Source organism: Esox lucius, chromosome 7 (assembly GCF_011004845.1).
Source record: "Esox lucius isolate fEsoLuc1 chromosome 7, fEsoLuc1.pri, whole genome shotgun sequence".
NCBI classification, from domain to species: domain Eukaryota; kingdom Metazoa; phylum Chordata; class Actinopteri; order Esociformes; family Esocidae; genus Esox; species Esox lucius.
This window is the reverse complement of record NC_047575.1, coordinates 49,075,228-49,091,813: the sequence shown is the minus strand read 5'-3', so window position 1 is coordinate 49,091,813 and position 16,586 is coordinate 49,075,228. Positions and strand designations below refer to the sequence as shown.

Below are 16,586 nucleotides of genomic sequence, written 5' to 3'. Positions count from 1 at the left end.
GAGGGATTTTGTCCCACTCCTCTTTGCAGATCTTCTCCAGGTCATTAAGGTTTTGAGGCTGACGTTTGGCAACTCATACCTTGAGCTCCCTCAACAGATTTTCTATGGGATTAAGGTCTGGAGACTCCTGGACCATAATGTGCTTCTTCTTTAACCACTCATTTGTTGCCTTGGCCGTGTGTTTTGGGTCATTGTCATGCTGCTGGACCCATCCACGACCCATTTTCAATGCCCTGGCTGAGGGAAGGGTTTGACGGTACATGGCCCCATCCATCGTCCCTTTGATGCAGTGAAGTTGTCCTGTCCCCTTAGCAGAAAAACACCCCCAACGCATAATGTTTCCACCTCCATGTTTGATGGTGGGGATGATGTTCTTGGGGTCATAGGCAGCATTCCTCCTCCTCTAAACACTGCGAGTTCAGTTGATGCCAAAGAGTTCGATTTTGGTCTCATCTGACCACAACAATTTCACCCAGTTCTCCTCTGAATCATTCAGATGTTCACTGGCAAACTTCAGACGGGCCTATACATGTACTTTCTTGAGCAGGGGGACCTTGCGGGCGCTGCAGGATTTCAGTCCTTCATGGCGTAGTGTGTTACCAATTGTTTTCTTGGTGACTATAGTCCCAGCTGCCTTGAGATCATTGACAAGATCCTCCCGTGTAGTTCTGGGCTGATTCCTCACCGTTCTCATGATCATTGCAACTCCACGAGGTGAGATCTTGCATGGAGCCTCAGACCAAGGGAGCAGTTATTTTGTGTTTCTTCCATTTGTGAAAATTGTTGTCACTTTCTCACCAAGCTGCTTGGCGATGGTAGCCCATTTCAGCCTTGTGTAGGTCTACAATCCTGTCCCTGACATCCTTGGAGAGCTCTTTGGTCTTGGCCATGGTGGAGAGTTTGAAATCTGATTGATTGCTTCTGTGGACAGGTGTCGTTTATACAGGTAACAAGCTGAGATTAACAGCACTCCCTTTAAGAGGGTGCTCCTAATCTCAGCTCGTTACCTGTATAAAAGACTCCTGGGAGCCAGAAATCTTTCTAAATGAGAGGGGATCAAATACTTATTTCACTCATTAAAATGCAAATCAATTTATACATTTTTGGCATTTAACATGTATCCGTTTAACCTACTCAGCCTTGTGTATAGGGTATATTAATGTGTATTTTATTTCAGTTTTTTTTTTATTTGATCTGATCTTTTTTGGGATGGCCACATGTGTTTTTCTGTTCTGGAAGAACAAGCCACTCCCCCTCCCCACCTGCCCGTGGGTATGCCCCCCAAAACAGAAAATACAAATATGTTATATAATATTTCAGGATGTGTGCTGATATGTTGTCTAGGATCGTCCAGCGTTCTGCCTCCACTGCACATTCACAGCTGCAGCCAGGGTTTGAATCCAGCCCACTGCTCTTTCAGCAAAAACCCCTCTGTCTTTCAACACTCTCCTCTGCAGCAGCACTGAACACACTGTAATGGGAAGAGACACGTGGAACAGACCCAGGTGTGTTCAGGGCCCTGCTGGGCGTTTTATTAACATGAAGTGAAGGATAACAGGGTGAGGGCGAAATCAACCTGAACGGACAATCCCCTTTCCAGGGGAGGCAGTGTCAACCCTAGGGCCTCCTCATGGTGGGAGGAATGGGAGGACTGGGAGGACTGGGTGCTGGCGCTCTCCTTCTCCTGGCCACCTCCCTCCATCTCCGTCTTGGGGCCTCCTCATGTTCACCTTTTGTTGTGTTGGCCTCAAGCTGCTCCCTGGGAGCCCTGAAATCCCTCCCCAGTCGAGGGCCCAGTTACAGGCAGGTGTGTAGGGGCGGGGCTTGCCCAGCCGGTGGCTTCTGGGAACATCTGGAAGCTTCCAGCTGTTTCTGATGGGGGCACTGGTGCGACTCGGATTCATGGGCTGCGGGCGTGTTCGCACCACAATATCTGAAATGATATAGTGTATGAATAAAAAACCAGTTATAAAACGAACACCATGGTTGACTGGCGAAAGAAAGCAGTAGGGAGGCTTCCAAGGCAGAAGATACAGCCAGCCTCTGTTAAATACTGTACAACTCTGTTACCCAGAGGTCACTGGGACTGACAGCTAAGTAGGGTAATTAATATTGACTGGTTGGAGAGAGAGGGACAAAGGGGGAGAAAGACAGGAAGCAGAGAGATGGATGAGGTGGTGGCCATGCTCTCTGGTTGTAATTGGGGTTTTGCTGTTAATTACTCTACTCCTGAATGAGGAAGTGTGTTTGTGTTTGTCTCTCTGTGTGTGTGTGTGTGTGCGTCTGTATCTGTGGGCGTGTGATTGTGGGTGGGTGTTCACAGATTTTCCAATTGGAGATCAATCCCTCTACTCACACAAAAGGGAGAGAGAGAGGAGATGAAAGGAGACGAGACAGATGAGAGTAGTGTGAATAGAGGAAAGCTAAAGTCTCTCTGTTGACGAAAGCAGCTGCATGGTCATTTAACTTCACCGGAAATCTTCCTGTCTGCTAAGTTCCTCCATAAGGTCTGGGGAGGGCTGTGGAGGTCTGGCCTGGGGAGAGCTGGGGAGGACTGGTCTGGGGAGGGCTGGGGAGGACTGGGCTGATCTGGGGAGGGCTGGGGAGGACTGGTCTGGGGAGGGCTGGGGAGGTCTGGTCTGGGGAGGGCTGGGGAGGACTGGTCTGGGGAGGGCTGGGGAGGACTGGTCTGGGGAGGGCTGGGCTGGGGAGGTCTGTGGAGGGCTGGTCTGCTCTGGGGAGGTCTGGGGAGGGCTGGGGAGGACTGGTCTGGGGAGGGCTGGGCTGGGGAGGTCTGTGGAGGGCTGGTCTGCTCTGGGGAGGTCTGGTCTGCTCTGGGGAGGTCTGTGGAGGGCTGGTCTGCTCTGGGGAGGTCTGGGGAAGGCTTGTATGGGGAGGTTGTGATGGATGATTTAATGGCATGGAAAGCCCTCCTTGCTTAATCTCTCAGTTCATTCACCAACAGGCTCCAAGTTCCCTGTGGAGCTCATTGTCTCCCAAACTAGTAGGTGTGTGTGTCTTCTATATAAGTGGAACCCAGTAAAAACTTACTTTGGTTTCCCTGACAACTAGACTTTTTCTGAATATCTCTCTCTCTCTCTCATTCTATCCCTCTCTGTCATCCTTCTCGCACTCTCTTCATCCTGTCTTCTTTCCATAACTCTCTCTCTCTCTCTGTCCCTCACTCCATCTCTCCCTTCCTCTCTCTTTCCTTCTCTCCAACTCTCTCCCTCTCTCCATACCTCTCCCCCCACAGCTGTAGAGTGACAGGTCGGTGCAGCAGAGTCACTTAGCGTAGAAGCTAAATGCATTGTGGGTAGACGGTTGATGGCTGTGACTGTTGCCATGACGGGAACACAGCGAAACAGCAACTTTCCCTGTAGTCAGATGATTCACTCTGACAACAGAAACATAAAAATATGTAAAAGTACTCTTTGTACACAACGGTTTGCCATTCCAACATCGCCCTATTGAATTGAATAAATGAAGAATAATTTATTTATTGCTCCATTTTTCAACTCTCCCTCCCCACAGATGAGAGAGTGATGAGAGAGAGGGACTGGAGAAGGAGGGAGAGAAGACAGAAAGGAGAAAGAGGGGAAAGAGGGAGAAAGGAGAGGAGAAAAGGAGATAGAGGGGAGAGGCGAAGATAACGAGAGAGAGGAGAGGAGAAAGAGGGGATGGAGGAGAGGAGAAAGAGGGGATGGAGGAGAGGAGAAAGAGGGGATGGAGGAGAGGAGAAAGAGGGGATGGAGGAGAGGAGAAAGAGGGGATGGAGGAGAGGAGAAAGAGGGGATGGAGGAGAGGAGAAAGAGGGGATGGATGCAGAAAGGAGCAAAAAATAGTGGAAAAGGGGAAGAGGAGAGGAAAAAGAGGGGGAGTACAAAAAGAGTGTGAAGAAGGGATGAGGAGAAGAAAAGACAGGGAGAGGCGAGAAGAGGGAAAGTGGATTTCAACAAGGCTTAACTGCTTAGTGGCAGAGTCTTGTTGGGACTGTCTGCTGAAGTGGGGACTGCTTGGTATTCCTGTGGTGACACTGGGAAAGTGAGCGGAGAGATTTCTCATTCTGGAGCCTGTCAGAAGCTACCTCTGCTCTATTATGTCCAGTCTGTGTGTGCATGTGTATGTATGTTTGTGTATGTGTGTCTGTGTGTGCGTGGGCATGTATGTTTGTGTATGTGTGTCTGTGTGTGTGTGTGTGTGTGTGTGCTCTTCTGTGAGTGGAGATGATTTATAGTCAGGTTATTCAGATCTGGTCCTTGAGGTCTGCAATAAATGTTGGTTTCCATCATGCCTTCTAATCAGTGACGTAACTACATCTTCACGGGCCCCTATGCAAGATAATTCACTGGGCCCCCCTGTTTGGCCCGGGGTCTTCAGGAGCGCGGAGACATCCAAAGTATCTTCTCACAATGCAACTGGGGATGAGACTTCAGGAAGCGGCAGGGGTTCACGCCCCCATACGCATCGATGGAGCTGAAGTAGAGAGAGTCTCTGACTTCAAGTTCCTTGGTGTGTTCATCAAAGTTGACCTGAACAATGACCTCACCTTGTCCTGCCCAAAAACGACTATACTTCCTGAGGAGAAATCGGGGCATGTCTGCAAACACTCCCGCCAACTTCTACAGGTGCACCATTGGGAGCATCCTCTCAGGCTGCGTTACTGTCTGGTACGGCAGCTGTTCCCTGCAAATCGCAAGGCCTCCAGAGGGGGGTGAAGTCTTCGGAGCGCATCATCGGCTGACATCTTCCCTCCATGCAAGGCATCTACCATACACAGTGTGTTAGGAAAGCATAGAAAAGCATAGAAGACTACAGCCAGACGGCAGCAGTGTGAACAGAGCTATGGTCTGTTCACACTGCTGCTGTCTGGTTGACACTACGGGAGCATCAGGACGCACACATCCAGACTCACAGTTTTTTCCCTCAGACCATAAGGCTCCTCAACCAGCAACACTGATCCATGATCATACTGATCACATGATCACATTCCAAATGCTCTGATGTCTTTCTATGTACATTCAATGTACATTAGAATATTTTACTGTACCCATTCATAGGCACTATTACACTTATATTTATAATATTTAATATTTATTTCATATTGTCCATATACCCCTGTTGTCTACACTGCTAGTTAACATTGTTATGTATAATTTTCTTCTGTTTTCTGCTTTATATTTTACTGAGTAGATGTCAGGTGCCATGTCATAAGAATTTCACTGCTCAGAATAACACTGTTATTTTATGCATTTGACAACAAAAATGCTTTGACTGGTTTGAAAGAGAATGCAGGACACTGTCTTTAAATTCCTAGGGGGCCAGAATAAAGGACCTTGTCTCTAAATATGTAGGGGACCCAGCAAACTGGATCCTGTCTTTAAATTCCTAGGGGACCCGGCATGAAAGACCCTGTCTGTAAATATCTAGTCTGTAGGTCTCTAGTCTGTAGGTATCTTGGGGACCCGGCATGAAGGAGTGTAGTGTGTAGATATCTAGAGGGACCAGCATGAAGATTCAACACTGTTGGTGTTTCAGGCTGGGTGTTTTGTAAAAGCACTTTGTGACAAACCAAGATTTGATGAGACCAAGGTGGCAGCACGTGTACATTGCGAGCCTCAGCGTCTACCCATTTTTCGCTAATTAGCAAATAATTTACTTACAGTTTTTCACAATTGCTAAGACACATTTCTTCACCAACACAGATCCAAATGTTCAAACTACATTCACAAAACCCCTGACTCTTCTGTGAAAATCAAACACTTGCCTCCAACAATTTAATCTTTTCTCAAAATCAAACACACAGCCATATAAACAATACAGAGCATTCATTATACACTACATGAAAAAACAGAGTACACAGCACCCAGGTCATGTAGTTACAAAGTTTTTTAAATTTGTAAATAGTAAACACATTTTCCAATAAAAATTTATAATAATCCCAATTTAATTCAGTGAATACATTCACCTAAAGGATTATTAGGAACACCATACTAATACTGTGTTTGACCCCCTTTCGCCTTCAGAACTGCTTTAATTCTACATGGCATTGATTCAACAAGGTGCTGAAAGCATTCTTTAGAAATGTTGGCCCATATTGATAGGATAGCATTTTGCAGTTGATGGATATTTGTGGGATGCACATCCAGGGCACAAAGCTCCCGTTCCACCACATCCCAAAGATGCTCTATTGGGTTGAGATCTGATGACTGTGGGGGCCATTTCAGTACAGTGAACTCATTGTCATGTTCAAGAAACTAATTTGAAATGATTCGAGCTTTGTGACATGGTGCATTATCCTGCTGGAAGTAGCCATCAGAGGATGGGTATATGGTGATCATAAAGGGATGGACATGGTCAGAAACAATGCTCAGGTAGGCCGTGGCATTTAAACGATGCCCAATTGGCACTAAGGGGCCTAAAGTGTGCCAAGAAAACATCCCCCACACCATTACACCACCACCACCAGCCTGCACAGTGGTAACAAGGCATGATGGATCCATGCTCTCATTCTCGCATCGCATCATCTTCCGCTTATCCGGGGCCGGGTCGCGGGGGCAGCAGTCTAAGCAGGGATGCCCAGACTTCCCTCTCCCCAGACACTTCCTCCAGCTCTTCCGGGGGGACACCGAGGCGTTCCCAGGCCAGCCGGGAGACATAGTCCCTCCAGCGTGTCCTAGGTCTTCCCCGGGGTCTCTTCCCGGTGGGACGGGACCGGAACACCTTCCCAGGAAGGCGTTGCGGAGGCATCCGAAACAGATGCCCAAGCCACCTCAGCTGACCCCTCTCGATGTGGAGGAGCAGCGGCTCTACTCTGAGCTCCTCCCGGGTGACCGAGCTTCTCACCCTATCTCTAAGGGATCGCCCAGCCACCCTGCGGAGAAAGCTCATTTCGGCCGCCTGTATCCGGGATCTTGTCCTTTTGGTCATGACCCAAAGCTCATGACCATAGGTGAGAGTAGGAACGTAGATTGACCGGTAAATCGAGAGCTTCGCCTTGCGGCTCAGCTCTTTCTTCACCACGACAGACCGATACATCGACCGCATTACTGCAGAAGCTGCACCGATCCGTCTGTCAATCTCCCGTTCCATCCTTCGCTCACTCGTGAACAGGACCCCTAGATACTTAAACTCCTCCACTTGAGGCAGGCACTCTCCACCAACCTGAAGTGGGCAAGCCACCCTTTTCCGACTGAGGACCATGGCCTCGGATTTGGAGGTACTGATTTTCATCCCCACCGCTTCACACTCGGCTGCAAACCGTCCAAGTGCATGCTGAAGGTCCTGGCTTGAAGGGGCCAACACGACAACATCATCCGCAAAGAGCTCTCATTCTGTTTACGCCAAATTCTGACTCTACCATCTGAATGTCTCAACAGAAATCAAGACTCATCAGACCAGGCAACATTCTTCTAGTCTTCAACTGTCCAATTTTGGTGAGCTTGTGCAAATTGTAGCCTCTTTTTCCTATTTGTAGTGGAGATGAGTGGTACCCAGTGGGGTCTTCTGCTGTTGTAGCCCATACGCCTCAAGGTTGTGCATGTTGTGGCGTCACAAATGCTTTGCTGCATACCTCGGTTGTAACGAGTGGTTATTTCAGTCAAAGTTGCTCTTCTATCAGCTTGAATCAGTCGGCCCATTCTCCTCTGACCTCTAGCATCAACAAGGCATTTTCGCCCACAGGACTGCCGCATACTGGATGTTTTTTTCCCTTTTCACACCATTCTTTGTAAACCCTAGAAATAGTTGTGTGTGAAAATCCCAGTAACTGAGCAGATTGTGAAATACTCAGACCGGCCCGTCTGGCACCAACAATCATGCCACGCTCAAAATTGCTTAAATCACCTTTCTTTCCCATTCTGACATTTGGAGTTCAGGAGATTGTCTTGACCAGGACCACACCCCTAAATGCATTGAAGCAACTGCCATGTGATTGGTTGATTAGATAATTGCATTAATGAGAAATTGAACAGGTGTTCCTAATAATCCTTTGGGTGAGTGTATATTGAATACAGTAAGTACTACAAGTAATGCAGTATTGAATATCTGTATATTCAGCAGTGGCATAAAAATACAGTAGTCCACAGTAAAAGCCCAATGACCAAAGAAAACTCTAAATGAAAAGCACATTTTAATAAAGTCACAAATGTTGTGCAACTGCAAAATCAAAGTCAATGAGAGATTCATTCTGCCTCAGCATCTTATAATTTTAGGTTTTGCCAAAAGAGTGACTGATTCAAGAAATGGGTTTAGGCCACTCAGAATTTGATTCAGAGAATGGGGTTTAGTGTTTCAGCAATTCAGAATAACTAATAGTTGATTGAGTACCCTAATGCTAAACTAGCAATGAAAGAACTGCAGGCTGCCATTAGCAAACAACAGACAGAACACCCAGATGGTGTTTTTGTGGTTGCAGGAGATTTCATCCATTTGAATCAGATTTTTTTCCTTCCAAATCTGTCGTCCCCCCCAAATTCCACCAAAATGTCTCCTGCCTCACCAGAGGAGACTGTGTATACAAACCGGAGGCTTACAAAGCCATTTCCCTCCCCATCCTAGGAAGGTCTGACCATCTTTCACTGTTCCTCCTTCCAAAGTATTTATCCCTCATTAAACGTGTGAAACCATGAGTGATGTCAGTCAAAGTATGGGCAGAAGGTTCTACAACTTCTACAGCACCAGTTTCAACACACAGACTGGAGTCTGTTTGCCACTCAAGCCACCCTTGACTCCCAAAAGGACATTAAAACATATGCTTCCTCCGGAACGGACTGGTCAACAAACTCCATGACCTGGTGAACAGCCCTTCTCTCTGTTACTGGACGTTGGACTTCCTAACCAACAGACCCCAGTCCGTCAGATTAGACAGACTTCACCTCATCCACCCTGATCCTGAACACTGGTGTTCCACAAGGCTTTGTGCTGAGGCTCCCCCACCCTGATCCTGAACACTGGTGTTCCACAAGGCTTTGTGCTGAGCCTCCTCCACCCTGATCCTGAACACTGGTGTTCCACAAGGCTTTGTGCTGAGCCTCCTCCACCCTGATCCTGAACACTGGTGTTCCACAAGGCTTTGTGCTTAGCCTCCTCCACCCTGATCCTGAACACTGGTGTTCCACAAGGCTTTGTGCTGAGCCTCCTCCACCCTGATCCTGAACTCTGGTGTTCCACAAGGCTGTGTGCTGAGCCCCCTCCTGTACTCCCTCTTCACCCACGACTGCGTTCCTGTACACAGTTCCAACACCATCGTCATGTTCGCAGACAATACCACGGGGGTAGGCCTGATCAGTGACAATGACGAGTCAGCCTACAGGGAGGAGGTCAAGTGCCTGGCAGCATGGTGCACTGACAACAACCTGGCCCTCAACACAAAGAAAACCAAGGAGCTCATTATAGATTACCGGAAGTCTAAAGGCTGTAGTCATGATATGTTCTCATCGATGGCTCTGAGGTGGAGCATGTGTCCAGCTTCAAATCTCTGAGGACCTCTCCTGGTCCTTCAACACCTCAGCCCTGGTCAAATAGGCATGGCAGCACTTGTACCTTTTGAGGTGGCTGAAGAAAACCCACCTGTCCTCCAAGATTCTTGTGAAACTTTACCGCTGCACAATCGAGGGCATTCTGACTAACTGTGCCACAGTGTGGTTTGGCGGTTGCTCAGGAATCAACGGGTGATGAAAACCTGCCATTGTTGACCTCCAGCGCAAGCGGTGCCTGCACAGGGCCCGTGGGACTCTGACACTGCCTTGTAACGTCTGATGAGGTAGTTTTCAGTTGTTACAGGTACGTGTCTACCTCAGGAACGTCACTGCTGCTATCCCTGCATTTAAGTTGCACATGCACCTTGCACATTCAATTTGCCTCTTTGCACATTTAGAATTGTTATCGTACTTAAATTTTTACAGTTGTTACATATGCACGTCTACCTTTGATTCAGGTTGTGGGGACGAGTGAACAGCTTTGTTCCTTTTCAAAGATGATGGCACCCACCATTCAATGCAAATTGTAGTCATACGTGTAACATTGGTGGCTGCAAAGTGTCACAGTTAATCAACACAACGTAACTTCGAAGCTAGCAAAATGCTGGTCACCACTCTCCCTTGCTTGAGCAAGTACACATTTGCAAGTAGAGTCGGATGTGATGATGTAAAATGTCATTGGTGAGGGTGTTGGGATGAGGGTGGAGGGCAGAGGGAGGAAGGATGAGGGTGTAGTGCCAAGGGTGGAGGAATGGGGATGAGGGAGGAGGGTGAAGGGCCCATGGTGGAGGGATGAGGGTGGAGGGATGAGGGTGTAGGGCCCATGGTGGGGGGATGAGGGTGGAGGGCCCAGGGTGGAGGGCCCAGGGTGGAGGGCTCAGGGTGGAGGGCCCATGGTGGAGGGCCCAGGGTGGAGGGCCCAGGGTGGAGGGCCCAGGGTGGAGGGCTTATGGCCGTCTGTTTGGACTGCAGTCAGGGCAGATATTTTACCAGCTAGCCAATCAGATATTAATGCTGTTGTTGACAGGAGAGAAATTAAATTCCATCTTAACCAATGAGTGCTGTTTTTGTGATAGGGACAGACAGAAACTGTCTAGTTTGATTTGTTGAAGTAGGAGAAAAGAGCCTGTCAGTTTTAAAGTGCTTTCAAACCAGTGTGTGCGTGTGAGCGTGTGTATGTGTGTGTGTGCGTGTGAGCGTGTGTATGTGTGTGTGTGCGTGTGAGCGTGTGTATGTGTGTGTGTGCGTGTGCGTGCATACGAGTGTGTTGTGTGTGATTTAAACAGCCAGCTTGTTTTTTCTATTTCTCTCTCTGTCTTTCGTTCTCTCTTTTCTCTATCTCTTTCTCTCTGTCTTTCTCTCTGTCTTTGTGAAGTAGATGAGATTTACTTTGAAAAGGACAGTCAAGGACACAAAGTATAGTGTTATAAACACACACACACAAAGAAACACACACACACAGGTTCTTAATCGGGGTTGTGTCTCAGAGGATGCTTTAATAATGAGGTGGATTATTGATATTCGATAGATATCATTTAAATGCCCCATCTCTGATGTGAGTCAGCCTATCCCAAAAAGACAGAGTTACATTATTGATCATAACACGAGTTCTTTCGCTCCTCTTTGCCCTTTCACTCTTCAATTCAATTCCCATTTAATTTCCATATAAAGGGCTTTCTTGGTGTGTGAAACCATTGTTTATATTGCCAAAGCGAGGAAAAATGTAAACCACTTAATTAAAATGACTTAAATTGGGCCCCAGAATGGAGGAGTTGGGATTTGAAAGTGTTTGTGGGTCATTATTATCTAAGGTAAATACTGTGTCTTCTAGAATTGTTAAACCAAAAAGGGAATTGAAAAATGTAGTTGTTGTTCCTCAACTTGATCTTACACTCAAAATATGAAAGAGGTTTGACCCTTATTTGAGGTGAAATTTCTCAAAGAAAAAACATGAATTCCTGCAAGCAAGCAAGCAGGTTTATTTATATACAGTAGCACAATTTATACATAGGAACAATTCAATGTGCTTTACAAAGAAAAATAAACATAAAAATGCAATAGAATAAAAACAAATACTAGAATTTAAAGATACATCCACTAGGCAATTCAATGTGCTTTACATAGAATAAGAAAATTTAAATAGAAACTTAATATAATTAAAACATATACTAAAGTGGTAGATTGCATAGTAGATTCCATGAGGAAGATATAAAAGCTGTAAGACTAAAGAGTCAGTCATAGGCACGTGAAAAGACAAGTGTTTGGGGTACATTTCAAATCTTCTGGTAGTTAATTCCAGTTGCATGCTGCATCCTGAATAAAGAAGTACAAATACTTTTCAGAAATGGCATCTCCCTCCTCCTCCTCTCTCATCTCCCACCTCCTCCTCTCTCATCTCCCTCCTCCTCCTCTCTCATCTCCCACCTCCTCCTCTCTCATCTCCCTCCTCCTCCTCTCTCATCTCCCTCCTCCTCCTCTCTCATCTCCCTCCTCCTCCTCTCTCATCTCCCTCCTCCTCCTCTCTCATCTCCCTCCTCCTTCCTCTCTCTTCCCCCTACTCCTCTCTCTTCTCCCTCCTCCTCAACCCTCCCCCGCATCAACCCTCTCCCCCCTCCTTAACCGCCCCCCTTCAACCCTTTCTCCCTCCCCCATTTCCATGGCTCCTAACACTTGTTGTTTCACTCAAGTGTGTCAGCATCAACCCCAGAGGGCCTAGATGCACACACACACACACACACACACACACTCTCACACACACACACACACACACACACACACACTCTCACACACACACACACACACTCTCACACACACACACACACTCTCTCTGTCTGGGCTGTGACACCAGGGCGACCTTAACTGTCAGCCACTTGGTTTCCTGCAGGCCATCACATTCCCACCAGCCAGTGTGGGGTGTGTGTCCGTGTGTGTGTGTGTGGGTGTGTGTGTGTGTGTGTGTGAGGTATTAAGAGAGAGAGTGAGACAGTCAACAGCAGAGGTAGCAGGTTTGTCACTGTTGATTATCTCTGGTGATGCTAAAGACCTGAAGGTCAAGCAGTATGCATGTGTGTGTGTGTGTGTGTATATATGTGTGTGTTTGTGTGTTGTCAGAAAGGTTCAATTGGCTGCGAGTTGTGTGATAACTCTGTCAGTGTGACATTGGCCAATGAAATGCTGAGTCAGTTCTCACACTGCTGGTGACACACACGCACAAACACACACAGAACCACACACACACTCAGCTGTGAACTGACAGCAGGTGACATCTCCAGTTGGCAGCTCCTCCAGGGTCCTGTCATCGTTTTCATCTGAGGAGGAGCACTGATCCTGGCCCAGTTTCACATCTGATCAGAGTGGAGGGGAGACAGACGGCCTGATCCTGGATCAGAGTGGAGGGGAGACAGGCGGCCTGATCCTGGATCAGAGTGAAGGAGAGATGGACAGACTGATCCTGGATCAGAGTGGAGGGGAGACGGACGGCCTGATCCTGGTTAAGAGTGGAGGGGAGATGGACGGCCTGATCCTGGATCAGAGTGGAGGGGAGACAGACGGCCTGATCCTGGTTCAGAGTGGAGGGGAGACAGACAGCCTGATCCTGGATCAGAGTGGAGGGGAGATGGATGGTGGGCTGGAGATGTATTGGGGGTTCCCAGAGGTCTGTTTGGGGACTTGGCACTCAGCTTGGTCAGCCATCAACTCCACATGAGACATGAAACCAGAGGCCTCTAAACAGTGTGTTCATCACAGAGGCTGGGAGACTCACAGAACTAAATAGACCCCTGAACTACATGCTACCACAGGATAGCTGTAAGATTTGATTTATAAACAGATGTCGGACATATTTTTAAATCAGATCTTTTATTGTAATAAACTCAGATTTAGAAAACAGTAAAAAGAACAACTTTATATACGCAGGCGTTGTTATATATTGTAATTTATGGTTGTGTATTCTGTGTTTTGTTATGCGTTTTTATGTATTGTAATTTATGGTTGTGTATTGTGTGTTTTATTATGGGTTGTTATATATTGTCATGTATGGTTGTGTATTGTGTGTTTTATTATGGGTTGTTTTATATTGTCATGTATGGTTGTGTATTGTGTGTTTTATTATGGGTTGTTATATATTGTCATGTATGGTTGTGTATTGTGTGTTTTATTATGGGCTGTTATATATTGTCATGTATGGTTGTGTATTGTGTGTTTTATTATGGGTTGTTATATATTGTCATGTATGGTTGTGTATTGTGTGTTTTATTATGGGTTGTTATATATTGTCATGTATGGTTGTGTATTGTGTGTTTTATTATGGGTTGTTATATATTGTCATGTATGGTTGTGTATTGTGTGTTTTATTATGGGTTGTTATATATTGTCATGTATGGTTGTGTATTGTGTGTTTTATTATGGGTTGTTATATATTGTCATGTATGGTTGTGTATTGTGTGTTTTATTGTGGGCTGTTATATATTGTCATGTATGGTTGTGTATTGTGTGTTTTATTGTGGGCTGTTATATATTGTCATGTAAAGCAGGGGATTATGTAGATCCTAATACATCTCTTCACTTCTCTCCTGCTCAATCCTTTCTTTTTTCTTCTCCTCTTCTCTTCTGTCTTCTCTGCGCTCCTCTCCCTCCACCTCTCTCTGTCCCAGGTTTGATCTACACTACAGGTATCCTGGACTGTGAAACAAAGGACTCCTATTGGCTGACAGTCTATGCCACTGACCGTGGGCTCACGCCCCTCTCAGCCTCCATGGAGGTTTTCATCCAGGTGCGTGATGACAGGCCGGCGTATGTGTGACTTCCCCCTCTATCATTTTCAGGTCCATATTTTATTCTCACCAGTAGAAATGAGACAGTTATAATCAACCTGAATAATAAAAAGGACACCTTTTGAACTAAACTCATGAGGCCTTTTTAAGCAATTTCCTTTGCTAGCGTGTACTGCATATCAAATAAAAAAATGTCTGTAGAATCTCAGGATTGTGGCTTTTAGCCATCTAATGTGATGTAGTCACATCAAAGCAGAGCATCATACAGCATTTTCAAACACAACTCCAGGGGTGTGTTTGTAACTGTCCCACAGTGTGTCAGATTCTGGTTTGGACAAAGATTAAATTCATTTTGTTGTCAGAAAGATTAAATTAGAACAATGAACTGTGACAAACACAGTGAACTGCTGAAACCCTAAAAGGTCTTCAGTATTTCACTGATTTAGGTTTGTTTACTTGCATGTTGACATCTGCGAGAGGTCATGTTGCTGGCCTTTACTGAACTGTGGTTCTCATGTTATTGGGGGCGTTAGTGAATTTTACATCACCTGGACAACAGTTAGACTCCGCCCACCCCGCAGGTTGAGGACGTGAATGACCACTCCCCCTTGACGTCTGACCCCATCTACCACCCTGTCGTCATGGAGAACTCTCCCAAGGACTTGTCCGTCATCCGTATCCAGGCGCAGGACCCTGACTTCACCGCCACGTCTGGTAGCCTTAGATACCGTATCACTGCCGGCAACCCGCAGAATTTCTTCTCCATCAACTCCAAAACAGGTGACCTCTGACCCTTGACACCAGACCTGAACGTCTTCATCTGTAACCTGTCTAACCCTTACTCTAGTTCACTCACTGCCCTAACCCCAGGGCTTGTATTCAACCTCCGCTAAGACCCTCCCAGTTCCAGGTACTCTCCGGGATCTAAATGATGACCTTGTGAACCTCTTCTTGGAATGACATTTTGCTTAGGCGACAGATGAGCTGATTCATGATCAGATCAGAGATTAACAGAACTCTCCACTACCTGGGTTGTCTGCACTAATCAGAAAGGTTAAACTTATCCTTCTCAGTGGCTTTCTAAATTCAGGTCTTTCTCTGTCTATTTTTCTGTCTGTCTGTCTGTCTCTGTCTATTTGTCTGTCTGTCTATTTGTCTATTTGTCTGTCTGTCTATTTGTCTGTCTGTCTATTTGTCTGTCTGTCTTTCTGTCTATTTGTCTGTCTGTCTGCATCCTGACCGCTGGTGGCTAGTGGTTCCTTAATTAGGGAAGTGGGTCTTGAAGTATCTGGAACCGAATAAATGCAATGGTGTCAAACATTTCTTTCATTTACAGTGGATATAAAAAGTCTACACACCCCTGTTAAAATGCCAGGTTCTTGTGATGTAAAAGAATGAGACAAAGATAAATCATGTCAGAACACAAAAATCTTTGAGGGGGAAACATTTTAAATAAAAACCTTACAATAACCTGGTTTCACAAGGTTGCTTACCCTCTTATAACTGGGGATATGGCTGTGTTCAGAATTAACCAATCACATTCAAACTCATGTTAAATAGAAGTCATTACACACCTGCCATCATTTAAAGTGACTCTGATTAATCACAAATAAAGTTCAGTAGGATTTTCCTGAAATGTTCTTAGTTGCATCTCAGAGCAAAAGCCTTTTTGTATCCACTGTAGATTCCATGCATTAGATTCTAGTTCATCCTCCAGACATCATTATGTTCCGTCCTGAGCAACCCCCCTTCCTCAAGAGAAGCCTGGTGAAACCTGTTGATACATGATTATACCATCTGTGTAATGAGCAAATTGTGATTTAGTGAGACATATCTGGCTCTGATCCAGTGAGTCTTTCATCCATTTTACGGTACAGCTCCACAACCATCAGATGAAAGAAGGTTTTTCCCTCAGAAAATAAGACTCAGCAGCTCGCCCTCATTAGTAAGGTTGCAATATTCCAGTGAGTCTACCGGCTACAGGGTAGAGAGTACAGTGTACTGAGAACATTACATTACTTAGGGTACAGGATAGAGGGTACTGGGGACATTTCAGTACATGGTCAGGGTTCAGGATAGACGGAACAGGGAACATTTCAGTACATCGTCAGGGTATAGGATAGAGGGTACTGGGGACATTTCAGTACATGGTCAGGGTACAGGATAGAGGGTACTGGGAACATTTCAGTACATCGTCAGGGTATAGGATAGAGGGTACTGGGGACATTTCAGTACATGGTCAGGGTACAGGATAGAGGGTACTGGGGACATTTCAGTACATGGTCAGGGTACAGGATAGAGGGTACAGGGGACATTTCAGTACATGGTCTGGGTA

At 46.2% G+C, this 16,586-nt stretch overlaps 1 protein-coding gene across 1 annotated transcript in view; it reads left to right on the top strand.

Moving 5' to 3' along the window:
* The window catches only part of LOC105026649 (protocadherin Fat 3), a 159,671-nt gene that overhangs the window by 36,407 nt on the left and 106,678 nt on the right, over positions 1–16,586 (top strand). The window contains exons 20-21 of the mRNA XM_029121213.2: positions 14,132–14,250; positions 14,833–15,031. Of these exons, the coding sequence (XP_028977046.2) occupies positions 14,132–14,250; positions 14,833–15,031 (318 nt within the window). The remainder of the gene's footprint in view (positions 1–14,131; positions 14,251–14,832; positions 15,032–16,586) is intronic.